The sequence below is a fragment of the Tyto alba genome, unplaced genomic scaffold (assembly GCF_018691265.1).
Source record: "Tyto alba isolate M040663 unplaced genomic scaffold, T.alba_DEE_v4.0 Super-Scaffold_45, whole genome shotgun sequence".
In the NCBI taxonomy this organism is placed as follows: Eukaryota; Metazoa; Chordata; class Aves; order Strigiformes; family Tytonidae; genus Tyto; species Tyto alba.
The window spans coordinates 17114957-17128799 of record NW_024881321.1 but is presented as its reverse complement, the minus strand read 5'-3'; the positions used below and the strand labels follow the sequence as shown (position 1 = coordinate 17128799).

The window sequence follows — 13843 nt, the reverse complement described above, 5'->3', positions numbered from 1 at the left end:
TTGTCTTTGGCTACGTTATGTGATTGATACATTGATGCTATCGTGATCATCTTATTTTATTTTTAAATTTTGCTGGCTTTTGTTATTGCAATACAGTGGAAGATAGTTTTGGATACTGCACTAACAAAAAAGAAATTCCAAAGCAGACAGCACAGCCACCGTACCAATGTACTCTCTTAAATTGGTGTGTATCTTTCAAGTCTGAATTTTTCTCCTTAGATCTCTTTTTTTTCTCCCTCCTCCTTTTCAATGTAAATCAGCTTCTGTGGTTGATTTTTATCTCTTTTGAGGTTTATAACTGTGTTCCCATCAGCCATTCATTTTCTACACTGATATTGTCTGTTTTCCTGCTTCAGCAGCAATCATTACTACCATTGTGCTATTCATTATAGGGAACTTTCACCTCAGTATTTTCTTCTACTCGCAGACAAAATACTTTGTCCTGAGTCTCCAAGAAACATAAACGAGGGTGTTTTGGCAGTACTTGTGTGAACTTCGCTTCTCCCTCCTCCGGTACATCCGCCCTTCGTGAATAAATGCTTATTTTAAAACTGGCACACAATTGGATGGTGATTTTACAGATAGAGAACTGACTAGTGCTGGTCCAGAATTTCTCAATAAAGCATTTTTTTTCACTGGAGAATGCAAATTGTTCTAAAGCAAAATCGTGGGAATACATCAGTTTCAATTTTAATTTCTCATGAAGATTTCCCAAGTCTGGGATACATTTTTCCATTGCAGTAAGGCAATTTAGAGGAGAAGATCGCACAGTTGCTGCAACGCTCCTGTGGGGAAATTGGACCCCACACTCAGCAGAACTGCTGGTGGGTCTCCCACATCCCCACGGGCTGTTATGCAGTGTCACTTCTCCTCACCCTCTTCCAGAGTCACTCTACAAACTGAACTGACTTATTAAACATTAATAGAGAGAGAGGTGTGTATGCAGATATGTAAGTAGAAGACACTGGTGACAGTCATCTTTATTATGGTTGATGCCTCCACTGTGTCATTATTTCAGGGATGTTTCAGACATGTATCCTGTGGGAGAAGAGAAAAGGTTTCTTCAGTGAAAAGTGTTCCTGGGTCGGAAGTTGGCTAATGACCCAAGGGCACCATGAATCTGTCAAAGGTGTGCTTCATCTCATCTAGCTTAGGGAACCTCTGGGCAGTACTGGAGTGGCCAGTTTGGACATGTCCTTGCATCAAGTTTCATCCCTCACAATGTAATCTATGTAACAGTTAGGCACAAGTATTTTGGATTTCCTCGGTGGAAAGATGTGCATACTTCTAGGTCCAATCATATCATCAGTTGTGATCATCTACCTTCTGGAGGTGCCTGCCTTCCCTGATGGCTATAAAAGGATCCTGGACAAATGGCTTAGGGAGAGTGATAAAACTTAACATTGCTGAAGTTATACATGAGGAATCGCTCTATGTGATTTTCTAAGGCCATGCTGGAAATCTGTGACTGAAGAAGAAACTGAACCAGTACATCTAAACTTTGGGCCTGTGCAACTACTATAGGTGTGACTTCTCCTACCTATATGCAGTTCAGATAACTCGCTAAAGAAATAGTGACTTCTTCTACAGTGTATTTATATGGCACTTTACAAACTTTCTTCTAGTAGAATTTAAATTCTCAGAATCCGCTGTTTGTATGTAAGAATGAATGTGCGTAAAGCTGTACTAAGGACTTCTACTGCAAGAGTTTGAAAGCCCTGCATACCTATGGGAATGGCCCTTTAGGCATTAACCATGAGCTTTTGGTCTCAATAATCCAAATGGACCTACACTATTTGAAAATGTTTTTGTTTTGTTTTGTTTTGTTTTTTTCAATATGTGATATTTTACAAAAAAAAAAAAAAAGTGTAATAACTTGACAATTGGGCAGTAAAATCAAAGGATGCCATTCTGTGCATGCACAGAGATTCTAGGATTTTTGGTGTGGAAATTTGCTGGTATATGTCCCAGAGCCTTTTGCCAAGATAACAGATTTCCCATCAGCCAGCGATCATTAGGAACAGGGGCCAGGTGGATGGCAACTGTAAATCAAAAGCAGCTTCTACAAAAAAATTGACATTGCTGCCTGCTTTGAAAGGACAGTATTGCTTAAATGACACTGTGTTAGGAGATAGAGATATCGTCAAATTGTTCCCTGAAGAAAGCTAATTTGAAGATAAAAGTGCTTTTAGATTGGTCTATGCAAAATTATGCTTTCCTATCTCCCCTATAACAGTAAGTTACCATGACTGTTGAGTAGATGAATCTAGAGCAAGGACACATTGCCATTAGGCTGTCTGTTTCTTCTCTTGAATCACTTTGAAGTGCTAGACATTGCTTTTCAGTATATATTTTACCACACCATTGCTAGGAGTAATATTTTCCTTTTAAGAGAAATATTTAAATTAAGTGCATAGTAAGCTGGAAGAACCAAGGGATCCTGGCTCTGCTAAAGTCCAGAGGAGTTCTACTGTTAACTTCATTGGGTCTAATGATTAACCCTGAAACTGTGATAGAAGTCTATATGCTAAAAAGAAAAAAGGTAACTCAACACATAGGCTATTTTGGGGAACCAACATAGTGCAGCAAGAGAGGTGTTTGTAATGTGTGGGGGTTCATAGATACCTTTCTATATGTCTCTTTCATTACCTTTATCCATCAGAAAAGAAATGTCAAAGCTCTTGTTTCCCAGCTTCAGCTCAGTGTTTATATTGAATTGTCTCATATAATTGTCTTCTCAAAAATAGATTACATTTGTTAACTAATTTAAATTTCAGTCTAAGAAGGGCCAGTCATTTCAAGGTAGTTACCAAACTTTGCCATTATTGGGATTTTATGATACTAAATATATTTACACAAAAGTGCTTTAGAATAAAATGCCCCAAAACAATAGCGTATGATTATAATTCATATAGCACTTTTTATCTTTGGAGTTCTTTGGAAACATTAACTCATTAAATTGTACAGGCCCCCTGTGTGTTCAAATACTATAATTATCCACAGGTTAGTGACTTGCTCAAGGCCATGGCAGCAAGGCAGAGGATGAGCTGGGATCAGGAATGTCTGCCTTCTAGTCCCATGCTTAATCCACTACAATGTGTTGCTCCAGAGTGAAGTTTGAGTCATTAGTGGTTAGATATGTGAAATGTATTTTACTGATAGGGAAGCAGGCATTGCTTGAAGAGCATGACACCAAAGAATGAATTATAAAAAATATTATACATTACTGCTACCCAGTTAGCAGTTTGTACACCTATTTGGCAGCTGTTTCCCCAGTGATTCGTTATTCGGCTTTTTCTGTTTTTTCTTTCTAAATCAGCCCAGAAAGCAGAGGCAGAACCGTGTGCATTAAGAAATTCAGAGCTGTAGCAAATGCTCATCAGTGTGGATTAGATAGCAGAACACTGCCAGAAAAAGCCACAATAAAACTACCTCAGTGAACTGCTAAGAAAAAGAAACTGATAAGAAAAAGAAAGAGCATTGTCCTTTGCTGTCACTTGAGCCAAAATTACTTCTTTTTTCATTATCTAGATCAGATAAGTTTTTATCTTTCCTTTTCCATAAGGCAGTTCCTGTGATTTTGTGACGGACAAACATGCAGCACAATTAAATCTTAATAGCAGTGCTTATACTGACTTACGGAAAAAAGTTTCCTGAGTATTTAGATCAGTGCATGCAAAAACACTAAGTTGTGTAGGTGTATTAGATTTGCATGGTAAGGTTTTGGTAGCGGGGGAGCTACAGGGGCAGCTTCTCTGAGAAGCTGCCAGAAGCTTCCCTCCTGTCCAACAGAGCCAGTGCAGACCCGCTGCTAGTCAAGTCTGAGCCATCAGCGACACTGGTAGCGCCTCTGGGCGAATGTATTTAAGAAGGGGGGAAAAAAGAAACATGCTGCACAGCTGGGCAAATAAAGCTAGAGAGAGGAGTGAGAATATGTGAGAGAAACAATTCTGCAGACACCCAGGTCAGTGGAGGAGAGGCAGGAGGTGCTCCAGGTGCTGGAGAGGAGATTCCCCTGCAGCCTCTGGTGAAGACCATGGTAAGGCAGGCTGTGCCCCTGCAGGTCCATAGTAGAGCAGATATCCACCTGCAGCTCGTGGAGGTTAATGATGGAGCAGTTACCCACCTGCAGCCCGTGGGGAACCCCACGCTGGAGCAGGGGGATGTGCCCGAAGGAGGCTGTGACCCCCTGGGAAGCCCAGGCTGGAGCAGGCTCCTGGCAGGAGCTGCGGCCCCATGGAGAGGAGCCCACGCTGGAGCAGGTTTGCTGGCGGGACGGGGGACCCCACGGGGGACCCACGCTGGGGCAGTTCATGAAGAACTGCAGGCTGTGGGAAGGACTCATGTTGGAGTTGTTCATGGAGGACTGTCTCCTGTGGGAGGGACCCCACGCTGGAGCAGGAAAAGAATGTGAGGAGGAAGGAGTAGCAGAGACCATGTGTGAGGAACTGACCATAACCTTCATTCCCCATCCCCCTGTGCCACTGGTGGGGAGGAGATACAGAGAATCGGGAGTAAAGTTAAGCCCATGTAGAAGGGAGGGTTGGAGGGAAGGTGTTTTAAGATTTAGGTTTTATTTTCTCATTACTCTGATTTGATTGGTAATAAATTAATTTTCCTCAAGTCAAGTCTGGTTAGCCCATGACAGTAATTCATTAATGGTCTCCCTGTCCTTATCTCAATGCAAGGACCTTTTGTTATATTTTCTCTCCCCTGTCCAGCTGAGGAGGGGAGTGACAGCACAGCTTTGGTGGGCATCTGGCATCTAGCCAGGGGCAACCCTCAGCAGTAGGTAAGAGGTATGTAAACTGCGTGCAAAGGAGGGCACTATTAAGAGTGGAACACTGTTTAACAAGGCATAATTGAGTAAGCATGTGAATATAGGGATCTAAAAAAAACAAAACACCACCACATTTTTCTTGCCATTTTCTTTTCTCCTGCACAGTGTGAAAAGACTGTGCTAGATTGTCCCCTTTATTAGTTCAATCCTCTTTCACTAGTAGTGACTCCACCACAACCTCATTTCTCACAGCAAGTTCTTTTTAGGCTGGAGATAAAGAGGAGTGAAAGGAAGTTCCTGGATGATGGATATGGAAGAGTTTTTTGTGCTGAGCCTGTGTGCCAAGGAGGTGATGGTCACCATGTGTATGTGACTGAGGACATGTGTGTTACTGTTTTGGACACAATCAGGAAAAGGATAGTTGGAGCTTAAAGCCACCACACGTATGAAGTTACTCTAGCCAAAATTAAAGGAATTGGAGGCTGAAACAAGAAGTAAAGCATCGCAATGTCTCAGATAATAGCATCTAGTCCTGAGATGTGTCGGAAGTAATGATAGTCACAGGTTTCAGAGCCAAGCCAAGCACCTTTATCATTATACCTGTGACAAACAAAAGTTGTGTCAAGAATGAAATTATGGGTCCCATTTTTATTTATTTATTTATTTGCCTTTCTGGGATGTACTGAGATGCCACAGGATACAGCGGTGTAAGGAAGTATGAAAACTGAGGCAGGCAGAAAATAAAGAGACCAGAACAGATCAGAAGAGGCAGCAACGACCAAACCACTCTTGCCTAGCATGTATTATTAAGCTCAGGCAGTGTGGAGCAGGCTGACAGGTACTGAGGTCAGAGGCTACCCTAAAAAGTGCTCGTCTTAAGGCCTGTGTCTCGTATATTACTACTAGGATGTGATGCTGGCAGAAATCTCCAGCGTTGCAAGCAGAGCCTGGAAAATGAAGTAACCTCGAAATGAACAGAACCCACTGGCAGGCACAAAAAGAAATACTTGCATTTATGTACTCATTGAAAGTCATCTGGAGTCTCAATCTTGTCAAAATACCTCCCTCAATTATTTGCATTAAAAATGTGATGTTTAGCATAGGGCTGGGTTACTGCGTGATAAATCGGGGACACACATTGCTGTCAGATAGACAGATAACTTCACATAGAAGTCACCATGGTGTTTCTCTTAAGAACTGATGGCTGTTGCTATTTCTGTGGTCAGTTGCTTATCAGGGCCCAAGAGTCAAACCATTTATAAATAAGCTCACAGGAGGAACTAGAATAATGACTGAAATATTGGTCATAAAAGTTGCAAAAGCAGAGCAACAGGATAATGTTGCATAATACATTATTTGATGAAAATGATTTACTCAGCTGAACAGGTTGACTCCTTGTGCACTCAGTATTCCCACTTCCAAACTACTTGCTGCCTGTATCATCATCTGGTTTCTGAGATTCTTAGCCATTACTAAGACATAGTCAAAACTTGCTTGAGAGGAACTACCAAGAACATGCAGTTCTGTAACCGGTACATCTTTGTCAATATACTGCGCAGCACAGAGGCGCCACTATCCCTGTATGTTCTCAATATGTGTGAAATACTGCAGGTACCCAGAACCAAGATGAACCGTATGCGGGCAGTTGAAATGAGGTGCAGATCGCCTGCTTCGGGGCGGGTCTGGTGATGGTGGTGTGAGGTAATAAAATAGGTGGTTGGCTCCAGCAGTGTTCCAGAGCACCTACACAAGGCACCGACACTCCCACAATATAGTCAGGTCAACACAGAGTTAAATGCTCTGAAGTTCAACAGGCAGAGCAACTAGCTTTCTAGAGCTGTCTCCACTTACCTGCTTGGCACTTGGCTACAAATCATCTCTGCTGTCCTTGGAGCTTGGGCTTCTGACCTGTAGTTGTTCATTAAAATACAGTTTGGGGGAAAAATAAAAAATAAAAAATAATTGTTTACATTTCCAACTTCTCATTGTGGAAAATAAGAAACGAAATATTTTGTTCTGAGCTTACCTATTTCTACCTGTTTTAAAACCCAGAGCATGCTGTCCTTTTCCTATCAGCACTGACTCAGGAAACCAGATACCTGTGTTTGCCAATTCTGGAAGGCAAGGCTAGGGAGAAAAGGATATCCAGGAGTGGTCCTACAATGTCCTTTTCCTCTTATTTTTCCTCCTACACTTGCATTTTGCATTGGGAAGTGACTATTACAGCTCCCTTTTATGCCGAATTCATGTCATCCTGTTTGTTTTAGCCATTTTCATAGCACAGGTAACATTCAAGCCCCAGGGGGAAGGGTTGGGCATTTCTCCCCGTGGTTTCTGGATCACAGCAGAGGCTGTGGGGGAGGCCATAGCCATTTGGCTTTCAGGCCAAACAGAGAGGAACATAATAAGTTCTAGGTGTCTATGAGGTTGGTTGGAGGATGTCTGGCTGTCTTTTGCTTCAGTGCCTGGATACTATAGGTTCTAACCAGAGTTTTGGTTGTCTGCTAAACTACCCACTGGCAAAAATTCAGCATGCAAATACTTACCATTCTCACCAACTGTATTTTTTTCCCACCCTATTGCTTAGTTGTTAAAAAGGGACCTTTATGAAAAGAAGTATACCAAATTTAGAGTCATGACTTCTGGGTAATGTATTGCTGTTTGTATCAGCAGTACAAATATTTTTCCAGTAGGACATAGAGATGATTATAAATCAATTGACATGGGAGAGAATGGTCAGTGTTATGGTTTCCAGTTGCCATTTTTCCAGTGCATATTCATTTCAGTTGAGGGCTGATGGAATAGGGGAGATTTTGTCCCAGTGTCCTTTGATTAGGTACTGACGCAACTGTGAAATAAAATCCGTCCCTAATGATACCATGGGACAGGTACCTGAAATATGTTTCTGAAGAAGGAAGAGACTCTACATGGAGAGTGGAAAAAGAGGGTGGAAAAAAAGTGTCAGGCTGTGATAGATCTAATAACTTAGACTTTGAAAATTCTTTACACTATTTTGTCATCCTGATAGCAGATTTCTGTCATTATCAGAAATTTAACATTTAACAAATGGCAAAATCAAACAAACAGTAAAGATGACGAATATTTACTGTACACTTGAAGCAAGAAAACATGAGAAGTTTGAAAGATGCCATGCAAAATCTTGGAAGAAAATAGATTAGTTGTAGATTTCCAAGGGCCAATGGAAAGTGCAATTATATAAATCAAGAAATTTGAAAATTTCCTTTTCACTTTCAGCAATTACTATGCCAACCTGGCCATTTTAATTAAGTATTATAAAAGATCCAAAATGTTTCCAGTTCAAATGCATTCAGCTGCTAGTGTGCTAGAACATTTTTATGATTCATGTTGTTATTCTAATATTTTTGCTAGTTTCTTGGGCGTTGGCCTCAGACTAATTTCATGGTACATTTGAGGTCTAAACCACAGAGAGGAGAGCTGAAGGGGGTTATTCATGGACTTGGCTTTCTACAGGTTCTTCTCTTTTTTTTCTTTTTTTTTTTTTTTTTTTTTTTTTTTTTTTTGCCAGATGTGTTGGGACTGTTTGTAAAAGCCAGCTGTATGATGCTTCTTGTTTGAGCACATGCAGTAGGTCAGAATTTGTCAGTGAAAAGGAGCATTCCTTGTAATCCAAATCCCAACATAAGTGTTTATACTTCTATGACATCATGTATTTCTGGTGTTCAGTATTACAAATAATATTCTAGAAGATCATCTATTTTCCCTGGACTCTCAGTTTTAAGTAAAAAGTGTTAAAGGCTAGGTTTTTCAGTGATGTGCTTGGAATAATACTACTTAAGCATCAGAATTCTGGGAGCAGACATTCACTCCAGCCTCTACTTCCTCTTTGTGCAATGTCCACTTGCTCTAGATTCTCATTAATGTGTTCCTCTGGGTCACTGATTATTTTTTAATAAGAAAATAGGATCCACCATGATCCAGAATTACCACTAAGTGACACCTGGGCCCTTAATCTTTGATGCTGCTCCCATGCAAATTAATGGCAGAGCTCCTGATGATTTGCTTATCATTAGTCAAGACCTCTACAGAACAATTTCAGTTTAAGGAGTTTTAAGCGAATGGGAAAATCCTAAAGTCCCTTCTACACTGAGGCTATGTGCTTACTTTGCAGTAAGTGTTCCTCAAGCTTGTCTAAGTCCCCTGCAATTGTTTGGGGTAACTTAAAATTCCTAATTGTCTGTGTTCAATTTCCAGAGAGAGCATGTGGGGCTGTGCCAGGTCAGCTGTTAACCCTTTTCGTTTTTTCAACTCCAGGTATGAAGCATTTTATTGTGTATTATATAATGTGCTGTTTTATTGACAAAGTCTAGTAGCAGTGTTTTTCGGTTTTCTTTCCCTCTTTATGTCATGGTTGGGGGATATGCGGGGCTGGGCGAGGTCCAAAGCTGATTTTCTGCTATTGCTTTTTATATTTTGGGGCTGGGAGGGTGGTGGTGTGCCTCATGGGAAAGCTACAAATTTATTTTCCAAATCCCAATGGCTAAAATATGAGAATAGAAAGAAAATAACCTGTCTGATATTTGATAATGCAGTTTAAAATGTTCAAAATAGTCTATTGAAATTGAGTAACAAAGTTAATGTGAATCAACATAGTTCATGTTATAATGGGTCATTGCCAGTTACCATGAAACAATCAACAAGCAAAGGTTTAAAATATAGGAAAAGGTGTTTGTAGGCCTCTCCTTGCTTTCTTTTCAAGGAGGCCAACATTTTTAACCCTTACTGTGTAATATGCCTAGTAGATGCCCTGCCTTAGAGTGCAGAGTTTATACACAAATCCAGTGGGGAGGTGACTGGGCAGTTGCAGCGAGCACTGTGATGCTATAACATGCCCTGGGTTCACCTCACTTGCCCAAGTAGAAATGATGTCATATGACAGAAGGGATGTACCAACGTTGATAGGGTTCCTGTTTTTGTTGGATTCATTGCTTTTCTTTTATTGGGTTTTAAAATAGTGTTCAATGAAATGTCCACTCTCAGTGTGCTTGCTTGCTTGTTTGTTTTCCCACCTTCTTTTGTTTGTTTTGTGGGCCCCTAAAAACATTCCTTTGGAGTTGTGTTCATCATGTGACAAGTGTAAACCCATCAACTCACTACTTTATCAGCTCTTAGTAATCCGTGGCCCTCTGTCTGTGGAGTACAGAAGGAAAAACAACTTCACACATTCAGTATAAGCCAATCAGTTGCAGCATAAATCCAGTTCTTCACATTTATAAGTAGAGCTAAGCTTCATAATAAATTTTAGAAGATGGCGTGGTTAAGAGCAATTACACTTTCAAATTGCTAATGAGTAGTCAAATACAGAAACCATTCCTCAAATCTACCCCTATCTCCAATTTGCAGTTAATTGCATTACGACTGATATATTTGTATTAAAAATTTGCAGGATCTTATTACTCAAACATTTTCAAAGTAGCAGCAGCAGCAACTTCTCTGTTAATGCAAATACAAAGCTTTTAAGGTTTCCTGGGGTATGAAATTGAGACGATACATTTATTTTTTTAAAATCCTGAGAATTTTCTTTGATCTGATTGAAGTTATCAATGCAACTTCAGAAATTATTCTGAAGAGCCTACTAGTCTTACAAAATGTTGTGTTTCTAAAATAAATTTCAAATACAATTTTGAATGCAGGCTCCTTTAGCTGAAATTAGCAATAATATTCTATATAATCACCAATTATATTAGGTTCTGTTCTACAGGAAGCATTTTCAAGAAGGCGGCTTAGGTTGTCAATTTTTCACTCTTTTTTAAATATCATCAACAGTTTGCTAAAATTTGCTTATGAATTTACATGTAGAGTTTACGCATACCGTAACAACGAATATGAGATCCTACTAATGAGGCCCCCTGAAAAACATGCATGGTTAAATGTAGATGAAGATGGCATAAGTCATCTTATGTACCAAATTCTAAACCACTGAAAGTTTGTTGGCTCTGACTGGAGTGAGATGAGACTGAAATGTAATGTTTTGGTGAGGCAAATAGCTGCTAATAAAAACAGAAACTTGCAAGAGAGATATAGGGTCTTCTATGTTTTTTTAAAATGAAGGACCAAGTTGTTCAAGAAGGTCACATCTGTCAAAACTCACGTAGGCCATGTGGACTTGTCTGTAGAGTGACAGGTTGAAATGAGACCAATAAGATGAATATTTAAGTCAGTGTATCATTTGAAAGTATGAATTCTTACGGTGTACTTAAAACTGCTCACAGTGCTAGGAGTATTCTTCACAGCTGGTCTTGCTTCTTGGAGTATGGCACTGTTGCAGTTTAGGAACAGTAACCGCTTGTCAGAAGTAAATTCTGCTACAATTAAATACAACTATGTGAGTGTATATATTTTATCTGAGTATAATTTCATGCCTGCTCAGTTTTGGTGTTTTGTTTTTTTGTTTTGTTTTTTTTTTTTTTCCGATTTTGTATTCTAAAGTTATCTTTTTCCACTAAATGTCAATAAAGTTTTTCTTCCATAAAATTACACTCAAAATGTTGGTATTCTAGTTATGAAAATACATTGTTAGATATTTGATTTTTTTTGTGGTGGTGGGGGAACAGAGTGGATCACAAAATCTTGAAGAAACTTTATTTCTTTATTTGTAGGCTTCTTTCCTTTTTTTTGGCGGGGGGGGGAGGGGCTCATGAAATCTACTAAAAGGTATAAGTTTTACTCAAAACCAACTCCACACAAATGTTCTGCATCTCCTGAATTCTGTGGGTAGCCACACGCCAGCACCGTTCATCCAATTCACACATGTCTAACTGTTCTTTTCCTGTAAAATGTTGAGCATTTTGTCCATACTGCCTCCCCTGATTGAGAAGTGCCCTGATCCACCATTTCACTGGTGACAAAGGGATATTATGTGTGAGTTGCAGATGTTGGTGGGCACAACGTGCCTCTTCATCATTGGTGTCTCACAAATGGTACTGCTTTTGCTCTTGTATAATTTACCCCTGTTCTTTTTAACACCTCATTCCACAGGCTTGGCCAGATGAGAGATGTTTGGCAGCTGGAGAACCCAGATGCCAAATTCTGGAATATAGCTTTCCTGCATTGGCGTGTGGGCTCATGGCTGGCTTCTTGGCTTGCACTTCTGCTAGCTTCTTGGCTAGCTGTCTAGCTGGCAGCTGCAGCACTGCCTCTGGGGCTATGTTAGGGTCAAGCTACTATGGAGTTGGATGACTTTCCCAATCTGAATTACCCTGCCGGACACCATTTTTACCTTAGTTTGCTTTGACCCTCCACTATTCAAAGACAAATGTTTTCACTGTTCTGTTTTATTCCTGCCATTTGTAAGACTAACGTGAAGCAGTAGTTCTCATTTGTCACCAGTTCAAAAAGAAAATAAGCATTGAGGAGTACACTGTTTCACTTGTTAGGATTCCCATTCAGTTAGTAGGAATGTAAGCCCCAAGTCTGTACTTGCAACTCACCTCCAGGACCAAATTGTAACTACAGAGCACAGGCTTTAAAAAATGTATATCTAAACCGTGTTTTCAACCGTGAGTGAATCTAATCTCTGTCAAACAGAAAAAATATAAATTTGGGGATACAATCTGGATCATTTTTTAAGAAAAAGGATAAAGACTAACAATGATAATAAATAGGATGTTACTGGTAATAATTAAGAGCACTGCCAGAAGAAAATGCTTGATCTTCTCTTCGCCTGATTTGGAATGTCCTCATTACATACTTTAGTTTTGCCTCTGGTTTTTGTTTTGTTTTGTTTTCATAAATGAGGTAATGAAAAATTAATGCATCTAGGATAGCCAAAGCATTTGAAGTAATTCCCTAATCTACTTCCTTTCCTCCATGCAGCTCAGTGCATAAACATTACTTTCAGTGGGGAAAACTGCAAAATCAAGAGGTCACTAAGACTCTGGTTACTTAAAGTACAGATTAGTCATATCTGCTATGAAATTTTCATTCCCTCACTCAGCTGTAGTGACAGGATGTTGAGCTACACTGGAGACAGTGGTATCTCTGTTACACACTCACAGAACTTCTTTAATGCTTGAGCAAATAGGACTCGTGCCTCACCTGGACACAAGCTTCTGCCTGTATGTTAAGGTTAAGCTTTGCAGGATGAGCTGACCTCTGATGAAGAGCACCTGAATTCCCCATTATAATCACGGGAGACAAGTGCATGTCTCAGGAGTAACCAGAAAGGAGACCCTACCCATCTAGTTTAGGTGTATACCCCTTTTTGCTGGTGGTGTAGGAAGTGTAAGTGCTTCCATAGGAATACAGCCCAGTTACATTGGATAAGTCATTATGGACTATACAGGGAATCAGTAAGAAATAAAAGCATGTTTCACTCAGAGGTAGTCCACATAGCCCTTTCTGGATGATAACGGAGCAGAGATGATTGTTTTGAAAAGCAAGCTGATGGCAGCAACGGCAATATTCCCACCTTTGCAGGGGAGCCTTAACTAGCTTGTCAACAGAGTGGGAGACCTGAGGTTTAGGTTCTCAGCACAAGCCTCACAGGGGTGTTTTAATCATTGGGGTCCGTGGCAGAGGCCTAGTCAGATGAGATACTTGGGGAGCAGTGGAGTTTCTCATCTCCCTTCATGCAGCATGTGGGCCATTTTGTGGGCAGGAGCACAGAAGTCAGGGGATGGGAAGGAAAGTGGGTAGGAAGAGCCTGAATCCTACCTGAGCGTGGGCAGGACTGGGACTGTATGTTCCATTCCCTGGAGCAACATTAGGCAAGAAACAGCCATGGGTACTGAAATAGAGCTTTTACAGTTCCCCTCTAAGAGCTGAGTGTCCAGATTTCTGGTATGGAGCCAGGATCCCCCTTTTCTGCCCAACATTTTCACCTCATGGTTCTTCCATCCCTGGTTGCAGAGTAGCCTCGCTTCCATGGATACTCACGCAGAAGACCCTGAGTCCCTATAACCAGGTTATTCCTGGGGTGATGGAGTTGCTAAATCAACGTTCTGTCTGAGAAGGACCTACAACCAAAGTCTCTCCTTCCCTGGGTGAATTACCTGACTCAAGGCTACAGCACAACACCTCACC

The 13843-nt window shown here is 40.5% G+C and overlaps 1 protein-coding gene across 7 annotated transcripts in view; it reads left to right on the top strand.

Moving 5' to 3' along the window:
• The window catches only part of KLF12 (Kruppel like factor 12), a 247158-nt gene that overhangs the window by 172182 nt on the left and 61133 nt on the right, over window positions 1-13843 (top strand). For 6 of the 7 annotated variants that reach the window (XM_042805795.1, XM_042805794.1, XM_042805797.1 and 3 more), the window contains exon 6: window positions 9014-9073. The exons of the other annotated variant lie outside the window; for it this stretch is intronic. In XM_042805795.1, the coding sequence (XP_042661729.1) occupies window positions 9014-9073 (60 nt within the window). The remainder of the gene's footprint in view (window positions 1-9013; window positions 9074-13843) is intronic. 7 annotated transcript variants of the gene reach the window in all.